General features: G+C 36.3%; 1 protein-coding gene and 1 long non-coding RNA gene across 2 annotated transcripts; both read left to right on the top strand.

Annotated features, from left to right (window-relative positions):
- Positions 1-2,431: 2,431 nt before the first annotated feature.
- Positions 2,432-3,869, top strand: LOC130559655 (uncharacterized). The gene is made up of 4 exons (XR_008963597.1): positions 2,432-3,118; positions 3,205-3,260; positions 3,368-3,471; positions 3,624-3,869. It is a non-coding gene; the product is annotated as an uncharacterized LOC130559655 (long non-coding RNA).
- Positions 3,870-8,675: 4,806 nt separating this feature from the next.
- On the top strand, positions 8,676-11,428 carry srgn (serglycin). Its single transcript, XM_057342160.1, has 3 exons — positions 8,676-8,847; positions 9,491-9,638; positions 10,826-11,428. Exons 1-3 carry the CDS (start codon positions 8,781-8,783, stop codon positions 11,070-11,072), a joined length of 462 nt encoding a protein of 153 aa, XP_057198143.1. The 5' UTR covers positions 8,676-8,780; the 3' UTR covers positions 11,073-11,428.
- Positions 11,429-12,271: the final 843 nt, after the last annotated feature.

Genomic DNA, 12,271 nt, shown 5'->3' with positions numbered 1-12,271 from the left:
TGTCAAAAAATGAGTTGGGTGTTTTACGTAGTATTTCTGTGCTCGATACACTCCCCCAGCAATCATACAGGTTTCGGAAAGTTTTTTTCGAACATATAAAACTGTTTTGTAACAATTTTTCTTAGTCTCTTATTGGACAATTCTCCCGTGAAATCACGCGGCACGCCCACGCGGTAGCAAGGAGAGCAGGAGAAGGAGCATGCGCAGACGTCACTTTCACTTGTGTGCAGGAGAGAGAGCGTACGTTCGCGAAGTTCAGGTGTTTGTTCACTGCATTTGGGTGATGAATGTTATATAAACGGTGGATATAACGCTGGATTTGGAGATCGTTTGAAACTGATATATGGAGCCGTCCCAGCGCTAAAAGATGCCGGACATGAACCGCATGCGGTGAGTGAAACTGATGTCTGTGTTTTGTTTGCAATGGGTGCGCACCTGCTTTAGTTCAGCCTACCCCTCCGCACGCGCCGTATGCTTTCGGAAATAATCGTACAGCTGTATCTATCTTTTAAAAATGTGATCAAACTAAATACTCTTCGAAGATACGAAGTATGCAGTACTACTCTATAGGTACTCGAGATTAATATGAGATTGGCAGAAACCGCGTGTGCCGCTTTAATTGCATATATGAAATTAGAAAATAAATGAAACAGGAAGTGCTTCAGTGTTGTTTACATTTTGCAAAGTGGTCTATACACAAAGTTGAGCTTGTTCAGTTTATATTTTTTATATTAATATTCATATTTAAGCTACATCGGTCGACTCACACAGGAAGGTCTGCCATAGTTTTGTGAAAGTCAGCACAGTGCACAGAGCATTCTTATTCAGTGGCTATCTGTTATGATGCCAGATTAGCTTAATACAGAGGAAAGTACCAATGAATACAGTGTCATTTGTAACAATATTTGAGCTTCTTGACACATTCTCCACTTAATTTCACTTGGGTGGACCTCTGAGAATGTGACAGTGTGTAGGATGATGTGCTAGTGTCCTCTGTAGTGATCGATGTGGAGCTATGCCATTAAAACCTATGCATATGCAGGAAATGGCTTTTTGAATAGCTCTCCACTGTTGTGACCTCTATGCGTGAGAGGATTAATAATGTCAAGCAGTTGAAACTGGGGCAGCAACTTGTATATCGAACGTTTTAGAAGCTGTAACAGTACACTGTTAGACTTTGCTGTAGACTTTTTACAGTTAGTTACCACAAAATGCCCAGTAAAATATTATAATCTTTTGTTGTTAATTACTGTAATATGCATTGCATTGTGGGTATTTTTATGACGTGATACTATAATTTACAATGACACACTGTATTTTGGGAATTTACAGTATTCTACTGATGACACAAAGCAGTACTGTTGCTGTATTTGAAGACTGACTTTTATCAGTGAAGATATTAAAAATGTGTCACTTAAACTTTAGCATATAGAAACATTTTAAATTGGCAATTGTTTAAGAAACAGAAAAGGATAACTAAAGCATGCAAGCCTGAAGCCAAATTTGAACTTACTACTGCGAAAGCATGTTTAGTGTAAAAACCGCGGAGCTGGCAACCCTGGCATGAGCACGACCGACACCGGAGGGAGTGGGCGGCTGACAGAAGGTGAGAACTGCTAAAATCGTTTTTCAGTAAAATACCTAGCGAAATGTTAATAAGTCCTGTATACGTTTAGTTTTGCTTAGTTACATTTTCAATGAAATATTAACGCTACTGCTGAGGAGAAATATTTCCTCACATGCGCGCGCAGCAGTAGCAGTGGAGCAGTAAAACTGCCTAAAGTTTATAATATCACTGTTATTTTGTCACAAAATGTAGAAAGTGTTTTTTTAAGTTAAAAATATGCAGTGGGTTAATAAAGATAGCGTCTTTTTAAAAATCGGCGCGGACGAATTCGGAGACCCGGCGCTCAGCACTCATGTAAGTTACCCCGCTCAACGCCGCATCACATCGGCAAGTGCTTCTGAAGTTCACCGCTGGCTGTGATGTCTCTGTAGCTGCTAACCATGCGATATAATTCCTTTTTAATATCTAACGGTCATTTTACTTCGTTTAAATGTAAAGCAAAACTAAAATAAATATTAAGAGCTATGACTGCATGTATTTGATATTGCAGTTAAGTGACGGCATCAAGTACTCTGCTGTTCCATTTGTAATAACCGGTCTGCGTCCTCGCAAGATTGAACCCCCGAGTAACATTTGAGCATGAGTAGGTTGACCTGTCTTTATTAACTCACACAATAATGACTACATAAGTTGTGAGAATGGTAAAATATTCTCAACAAACCCCTATGTTATGTGGCAGTATGCTGGATTTAATGTATGGTTTTGGGGAAAGAAAATTGTGTAACGTATAATATGATTACAACCAAGTAATTTTATTCTGCCCATTTTTGTTTTGTTTTCAAAAACAGAAGAGCCTTAAATGGAACAAAGACATCAAAGCCCTGCTGTCACGGAGAGGTGTGGAGAGAACCCAAGCGCAGGCAGGCAGTGAAGGGGTTAACAAAAAAGGACATTTATTTAAACACAAAAACGAAACAAAAACCCACGATGGGGAAAAACGGATACGATAACAAAACATAAATTAAAACAAAACACTTCTCACAGGGGAGCAAAAAATAACCAAACAAACTAGCGACACAATGTCTAAATGAAAAGCGATGCGAGACAAGACAAGGGTATCCACAACAGGTAATCCACAGTGTAACGTAGCACACAAGATCCAAGGCACACGACACGGTACATCCACAAACACAACGTAATACACGAGCACAGGACAAAGAAACAAGAGGGTATATATAGGGAGGACAAACGAGGGATAATTAACACAGGGCAGGTGTGGGTAATAAAACACTCAGGGAAAGTTAACTAGGAAACGAGAGTAGAGGGGCCAATGACGAGACACTGGAGAGAACGCATATTATTGTCAAAAGGACAATAATATGTTTCTCTCCACACATAACCAAAGACTTTGCCATGGCTCTGCTACAGGACCAAGAAAGACATGACTAAATGAAGCAGAGCCATGACACCTGCTCTGTCAAAAAGGAATGTACACCTACCAGGTCTCCATCATTGCCATTCTTCAGTTGATGAAGTAGCCTTCAAGAACAGGTACAAATCTTTATTTCATTTATTCTGTTTCTCTTTAATAGAAATTACTTGCAATATCTGAAAGGCTTTACGTTTTGGATTTGCAGCCAACCTCCACCAAGATGTCTGAGGTGACAACACAGACCACAAGTTATTATGCTAGGTATGAAAAATTCTATATTGTGAGAGTATGTTGTGATATTCTATTAAATGCCATAAATGAGCTGATGTTTTTATTTCATGGTGTATTTTGATGTCTGCAACCTACAGGATGGTCAGCATTGAGGGCTAGGTCTTGAAGCTATCCATCTGTATGCCTTTGTCGTGTGTTAATCTGGAGTATCAGCATGCACTATGCGGGTGATGGTACAAAGGTGAGTAATTCAATGCATATGCTATTTTATAGGAAATGATACATATAAAGAATGTATCCATTGGCTTTTGGTTTAAATGAGTTTAAATGACAGTTTAAATGAGAGAAAATCCATGACCATTTCTCACACGTTTTCTTTTTGTTTCTCTTCAGATCATCTGTCTAGCAATGTACCAGTGCCAGTTCAGCACCAGAACAGAGACAAGCCTAGAATGGATCTTGTAAGCTTTGTGCCTGTAACATTATACTGGTGTGTTTTGTTATATATAATAGATTTTGAACCATAATATTGGCTGTATTTACAGTTTTTGACTTATTGTTTGATTATTCTTAAAGATACTGTTTTATTGTTATGATTTTATCAGTTGCCATCAGGCACTGATGTATCACATTGTTAAAAAAGCCATTATTAATGGATGTAACTAATAATAATGTACTGAATAAAAAAGATTACTGTTGTACATGGACTTATGTCACTTATTTTGAATTTAAAAATGTTACCGTATTCATGTAAACTAATTATAGAGATTTTGTACTGCTAGTGCCACATATTGTATAATAATATGAAATACAAATAATTGTAAAATTATTATGAAGGAATGCATTTTACAATACTATTTAGCAAGTTATAATTACTGTAAGGTTATTATACTGTGAAGCCAAATTGTGGTAAGAGTATTATACTGTACAAAGATATTACAGTATTGATATTATACTGTAAAAAGAAGTTGCAGTAAAGTCATATTACTGTAAAGTACAGTCGTGGCCAAAAGTTTTGAGAATGACACAAATATAGTCTACTGCTTCAGTGATTTTTATGTTTTTGTCAGATGTTACTATGGTATACTTAAGTATAATTACAAGCATTTCATAAGTGTCAAAGGCTTTTATTGACAATTACATTAAGTTTATGCAAAGACTCAATATTTGCAGTGTTGAACCCTCTTTTTCAAGACCTCTGCAATTCGCCCGGGCATGCTGTCAATCAACTTCTGGGCCACATCCTCACTGATGGCAGCCCATTCTTGCATAATCAATGCTTGGAGTTTGCCAGAATTTGTAGGTTTTTGTTTGTCCACCCGCCTCTTGAGGATTGACCACAAGTTCTCAATGGGATTAAGGTCTGGGGAGTTTCCTGGCCATGGACCCACAATTTACCTTTGCCTTATGGCAAGGTGCTCCATAATGCTGGAAAAAGCATTGATCATCACCAAACTGTTCTTGGATGGTTGGGTGAAGTTGCTCTCGGAGGATGTGTTTTTACTATTCTTTTTTCACGGCTGTGTTATTAGCCAGGTGAGTAGGTTCAGTCACAATTTTGCCTGAGAAGCAACCCCACACACGAATGGTCTCAGGATGCTTTACTGTTGGCATGACACAGGACTGATTGTAGCGCTCACCTTTTCTTCTCCGGACAATCTTTTTTCCGGATGCCACAAACAATCGGAAAGGGGATTCATCAGAGAAAATGACTTTACCCCAGTCCTCAGCAGTCCAATCCCTGTACCTTTTGCAGAATATCAGTCTGTCCCTGATGTTTTTCCTAGAGAGAAGTGGCTTCTTTGCTGCCCTTCTTGACACCAGGCCATCCTCAAGAAGTCTTCGCCTCACTGTGCGTGCAGATGCACTCACACCTGCCTGCTGCCATTCCTGAGCAAGCTCTGCACTGCTGGTGCCCCGATCTCGCAGCTGAATCAACTGTAGAAGACGATCCTGGCGCTTGCTGGACTTTCTTAGGCGCCCTGAAGCCTTCTTCCCAACAATTGAACCTCTCTCCTTGAAGTTTCTGATGATCTGATAAATGGTTGATGTAGGTGCAATCTTACTAGCAGCGATAGCCTTGCCTGTGAATCCTTTTTGTGCAAAGCAATGATGACTGCACGTGTTTCCTTGCAGGTGCACAGAGGAAGAACAATGATTTCCAGCACCACCCTCCTTTTAAAGCTTCCAGTCTGTTATTCTAATTCAATCAGCATTACAGAGTGATCTCCAGGTTTGTCCTTGTCAACACTCTCACCTGTGTTAACCAGAGAATCACTGATATGATGTCAGCTGGTCTTTTTGTGGCAGGGTTGAAATGGAATGTACATGTTTTTTTGGACTAAGTTCATTTTCATGGCAAAGAGGGACTTCACAATAAAATTAAATTCATCTGATGACTCTTCATAACATTCTGGAGTATATGCAATTCGCCATCATAAAAACTGAGGCAGCAGACTTTGTGAAAATTAATATTTGTGTAATTCTCAAAAATTTTGGCCACAGCTGTACATATACAGCTAAGCTACTGTAGAGGGGTACTTACAGTAAGTCACTGGCAATAGTGCTGCCAGTGAGTTGCCGCAAAAATACAATGAAAAGTCTAACAGTGTATATACGTATATATATTTAGCACTCAATTGCATTTAACGTCCATAATCTTCAAGAATGTCTTAGGAGATATTTTTGCTGAGAAACACACATGATGTGTTTTAAGGAGTGAACTGTGCAACTAATGTATTTTAAACAGACAGTTAAACTAGTACAATATGTTAAGAGCGGTTGACCCGCAAAGCATAACCCAAACTTATTGCACTTCCTTTAGATATTTCAGTAATCTTAAACCGCTGCTTCCCTGTATCTCTATTTGTGTATCTTGGTTCTACTCAGTTTTGAATTTAACAGAAGTATTGTATAGGACATTCTTCTGATACCATTTGACTATCAATACTAAATAAGTAAAGTAAAAAACTAGAATTCAGACTACCCCGAATGGGCTGCTTCTTTACTTTGCTTTTCATTTTTTTAAATTGAAGTTTAGTAAAGCTGCTGTTTCAGTATGTTTGATTAGAGATAAGGCATTTCGTCATAGTTTCACCCATAAAGGAGAGGAAGTGCAGAGAGTGCAGTTTAGTTTTTCCCCATAAGACTTTTATCTTGAGAAATAGCATCACGTGGTTATACATGAAATATGAGTAAAACATCTGTTGTTTTGTGCTTAGGACATTCTTTCACAGTAGTCATCCTTAGTCCATGAGACCATGAGTTATATCTGAGTTTGGCAATAAACCCATTGTATGTTTCAGTAGCCTATATAAAGCGTGAAGGTTGTTTTAAAACACTGCTTTTGTAAGTTTTGTAACTGAGACTCTGAGACATAATTTAATGTCACCACTTCCATAAATTTGATTTGTCATTAAATATATAAAATAAATAGTTGTAGATTTATAATTTGTTAAGACCTGAATAACAACAATTTGCTATACTGACAAATTAGCCATGTTCACAGAAACTTTACAGAGAAAATACCTATTTCCTATATATTATTTTTGTGCATGCAGAGGAACACTCCTTTTTCTATACTGTGAAATAATAAATGGAGAAACCATTGTCATTTCCTGTCTAAGCAAAACCACTTCCTGTCAAATATGACAGCTTTGTGTCAGCACTACACAACTGTGTTGATATTTTCAAAGTAGCACAGGCCATACACAACACCACAACACTTGAATAAAGTATTAAATGTTTTTGTATGGTTCGTAAGATGTTTTATGCAAGAGGTGTATGTCACCCAGTCTGTGTTTAATGTGTTTTTGAGTGTACAAAATACAAGAGTCCAATCTTTTTCTGTAATGTTCCAAATAACTGATTTTTCCACTTGTCAGCCTAAAAAGAGCTGACCATGAAAGACAAAAACAATGAATGCACAGCAGGTCACGTTCTTATTTTGTGAACAATTTAATCTATTGTCTAAATATACAATACAACAACTGAATTATATCTTCAAAATCTCCCTAAATTAATCAAAATGCCCATGGCATGGTAGTTACTGTTACAATAATAAACCAGGCAATTAAAAAATGTAATTAATAAATGCCAAACAAACCAAGGTAATCCACAGATTGAACCAAGCATAAAACAAAGACCAACACCAAACAAAGGAAACACTGGGGCTTAAATACACTGGGATAACAAGGAAACAAGAAACACCTGGGGAAACTAATTAACACAAAAAACTACAAAAGACTACAAACATGGTACGCAAACAGGAAATAACCTAAGTCCAAAATAACAGGGGAACACCAACTGAGAGCGTGACAGTTACATGTATTGTAGAATCCATTTAAGTGAGCCTAAAGAGAATTTCTTTTTAGATAAAAAAAGGGATGTGTTTGAATGTGGAAATAATCTTGTAATGTCTACATATAAATGATTCTGTAGAATTTAACCCAAATACCTGACGGTATGCTATGAGTCAGCATTGCACAACACCATGGGCAAGTTACAGCAGAGTTGTAAAAACAATAACTTTGATTTAGTATGTAATCTGGAATAAAAGCAACATGTCACATGATGCTGTCCGTGATATGGGCTATACACTCTAAAAGATAAAGGTGCTTAAAAGGTTCTTCACAGCGATGCCATAGAAGAACCATTTTTGGTTCCACAAAGAACCATCTCTTTCTTACCTTTTTATTATCTGAAGAACCCTTTTTCGCTACAAAGAACCTTTTGTGAAACAGAAAGTGGAAGTTATATTGGTTATTCTATGGCATCAAAGAACCTTATGAAGCGCTTTTATTTTTAAGAGTGTAGTGGCCTCCAGGATATTACAGCTGATTATTTGCATCATGCGTTGCTTAAGTCTAGGCCTGACACAGATAGCCTATAGGTTGTGTCAAAATAACTAAACGAAGACCCTTACACATTTGGCAAGGAGGCTAGAGCATATAGGCTAAATCTAGAACCAGCTGTGAATGGGTGGCCATTGGTTAAAAGTCAAAGTAAAACAAAGCCAGATATTTTATTATGTAGGCCTATAAAGTACACTCATATGTGTTTAGTTTGGATCAAGCGTCTGTGTGTCTGAGGCTGACGTCACAAAAATATTTTTTTACTAAAATACTGTATAGGCCTACTACTAGTATATAATATTAACATTAAATGTTCTTTTATCATATTTGTAACAAATACAGTATGTCTTAAAAGTCTTTCATTTAAGCTCTCTTGTTTCAGTTTTGTTTAATTTGCTCTGCCATTGTTAGTGTTTATTTTTAAAAAGTCCGTTAAACTCGTTTTGTTTTTGTTACGTGATGTCATAGTACCCGTACAGAAAGGCACCAGTAAAGACTTGTTAAAAATCGGCTCATGTGTTTCCCCCATCTTTTGACATCGCTTGCTTGAGAGAACCGCCAAACCGAAACGATGTAGGCAGATTTCAGGAAACAATGACGCACACAGGGGCAGGGTCTTTCACATATTTTTCTACAAAGTTCTTGTCTGAAGTTCGCTGAGACATTTTCTTTTCATCTTCTTCACAGGGAAAATAGGATGCAATTTTACCGCAGAATAACTTTGGCACTGGCGATAATATGCCTGTTTGGGCACAGTGGATTCGGTGAGTTAATTTTTCAGCGTTTTTTTTACTTCAAAGGATGGGTTGATATTTGCGATAATAAAACGCCACTTTACAGAACTATACGTTAAAAACTCCATCGCAATTGTTTTTTCACAGAGCTTTAGAAAGTGCGTCTTTCCAGCTCTAACAAACTTTGAATGGCTAACACATTAAAAATAGACAACTAGTTTGTCAATCGATAGTCAACTGTCAAATTGTTGGGTTGGTAAAGTTACTACATACAGCTTTTTAGTAAACTCAAACCATGACTCAGACGGCGACGTCAATACCGTTATCTTCCTGCATAGCTTTTGCGAAAGCACCACCTAGACCAGAAAACGTTTATGGAAAAACAGTCTTAATGACATTTCATTCAATTCAATCATCATGACATGTTTCATTGTTGTCTTTTATAATACAAACAGTCGTTTTTATATAGGCTATTTTGGTCTGATTTTATCATCTGTATCCATACTTGTTCACTTTTCACAATCACTATTCTTAATTGAAACATGCAATCAAAATGTTGTTTAATATATTTCGCCTATTTCCGTTTGTTGGGGTCAAGATTGTGCGAGCCTTTATATTAAATCATATTTTAGTTAAAAACACGGAGTGCTCATCAATTACTTTGTATTATCAGTGAGCTCAGGAGCACCAACCAAAGGCAGATATACATGGGTGAAGTGCAAACCTGAAGACCAGAATGCTAACTGCGTCACACAGATGGGCCCCTTGGTGCCACTTGAAGGGAAAAGTCCACGACTTCCACGTTCTGCTGTGAAAGACATGTGAGTTGCTTGTTTGTTCATTAAATTTAGAATTGATATGCAAGTCATATTGAAATCAGAGTCTGCTTAGCTGTATTGTTTGGTAATGTCAAGGTTTAGTAAAAAATAAAAGGTTACATACTGGGCACAAGTCGCTATCCCAACTGAAAACCTTGTGTCGCATTTCAGAAAAAGTGAATTAAAACAGATATACATTTTTTGATAATAATCGTGAGATACATTTCATGTATATCTATTAAAATTCACTTAAAGGTTTTTAAAAACAGAGCTTGTTGTGAAATATTTTTCAGGTGCGGTCAGAAATGGTATTAAAGTATTAAAACTCAGATATAAAAATGTTTTCTTTCTTTCTTGGAATGTTCTAGTCAAATTGTATGTGGAAATTGTGGGGCTTTTTCTGAGTAATGATTTGATATTGTGAATCATAAGTATGATCTCAGTTTTTTCAATGGCTTCACATTTTCTTTAAGACTTTACTGAGAATGAGAACAACATTTATGGATTCTGTCACACTGTACATGTTTCTAGCTATAAATACTTTTTTATATATATTCTTTTTATTATTATTCACATTCATATTTCAGATCTCTGCTTCCCTTTCTAGACATCATAAGGTCTAATATGTATGCACATCAATATATTCTTATTGTTTAGAAACAGAATCTTACATTTCTGCTGTTTCATTATCTTTCTGTGGTTATTTCATTTTCTGCTCAGCATAAAATTATCCTCTTTATGGTTTCCCATGCTGGGTCACTTCCTTCCACATATCAATCACACTGATGTCATGGCACTGTAGTATCTCATGCGACTATCGAAAGTAGTGTAACTGTGGTATTTCATTATTTAAACTTTAAAATGTGAAAAACGATAACTTTGTCCAGAAATATTTTTATGTTGTATTCACTTAATAATCTTCCTTTTTTCACTAATTCATGCACGGATGTTACCTTTTTACCAAAAAAGGAGGCACTTTTCGAAACTGTGTTTATCACATGGATCATGTTACATACACTATATTAAAGCTCAGATTTGTATGCAACAAATTTGGCTTCACAGTACATAAATAGGGAGGTTTGTTGGAAGGTTAAGAAACCGGCCACTTACTGTGTTCTTAAAAAAAATGCAGGAAGGAATGAGAGGATGTTGGAGCACTTTTGAATGCCTGTGCTTTTGTTTTCTAACAGATTCCCAGTTAGCACAGAGGAAATCACTCCTGAGATGGAGGAACAATCAGGAGAGGGTTCAGGTAACTCAGACACAATGATTTTTCTGAGAGATGGTCCAGAGCAGGAGCTTAACACGAATGAAAAGGAGACAACAACAGCTTGGATAGAGGCCAGTGGAGACATTGATTATTCCAACTTTGTCTTCCCTGAAAAAATAGATGAGCTTTCTGAAGGAGATTTGAAAGATGAAAATATGATTCCGTGAAGAGATTAATCCACCCGATGTTTCTTTTTCATCTGTACAATGTGAAATATGCAGAATATTCCTTCTTGGTAAAATATATAATTAAACGTGATATGCTCTGCAAGCTCTATTTATATTGATAAAGATTTTCTATTAAAAAAGTATTATTTTATTTACTCTCAATGTCTACAGTGCTACCCCTAATCACATTTGACATAACTATCAAAACAATCATTTGAGTTTTGGGGAATAGAATATTGTTTATGTAAAGGCCAACCCAAGAAAATGTTGGTACTTTTTTAATCTTTATGTTGCCAGTATTGTATTGTTTAAAGTGTTGATCATTAAATAAAAACAACTTTTAAACTATATAGCATTTGTCTTTCATCACTAACAAAAAAAAGAGTGGGACTGGACTATATAGTACTACAGATTATATGAGGTCAGCGATTCAAGCTTCCTGTTTTACCAGAAGAGTGTTGTCGCACTCTGACTTGTGCATCTATGTTGTGCGTTTCCTGACTCTTACGTCTTATGACCTGTTTCTGAATGTCTGTGGTATTAAATGCTTTAGTGTTGAATTTATGCCTTATAGACATTTTAGAGTTTGTATGAAAGTTTAACAGTTCATTCAGGAATTAATGCAAATGATTTTCACATAACAAAATACAACATGACAAAAATTGTACATAACAATTTATTTAGAAAATGTAATACTTTTTTACTTGGTTAACTTGAACCTTTGAAATATGTGACTTTATTGTCATGAGTTAGGCTACACTTTTCTGTTGTCAAATTAATTATGCAAATGTACTGTATCCACAGTGTTTCTTTGTGGAGTTTTGTTTCTGTTTCATTTGTTATTTTCACATGAATTGAGACAACCATTAAAAACATTAAATTGATGGGACAAAGTGAAACCTACAACCGTGCTTTCTAAACAAAAGTGCAAAATGGAAATATTAAAGTATGTCATTTCCTATACACCTACACAGATTCCATACTTGAAAGACATTTTTAGCAGCATACACTAAGTCATTATGAGTTAGAACATAACATAAGTCATTATGTTAAAGACTTTAAATAGATTTCAACTTAGCCAGTCTAGAATACAAAAATACAAAAAAAAAGGGTTTTGTTCTGTTTGGACAATCACTAGTCAATGAACGGCCTGATATCATAAGTGGTTGTGTACAATATGTCCTTCAATTTGTTGCTTG

This window comes from Triplophysa rosa, linkage group LG9 (genome assembly GCF_024868665.1).
Source record: "Triplophysa rosa linkage group LG9, Trosa_1v2, whole genome shotgun sequence".
NCBI classification, from domain to species: Eukaryota; Metazoa; Chordata; class Actinopteri; order Cypriniformes; family Nemacheilidae; genus Triplophysa; species Triplophysa rosa.
The sequence above is the reverse complement of the archived record's forward strand: the minus strand, read 5'-3'. Positions and strand labels throughout refer to the sequence as shown.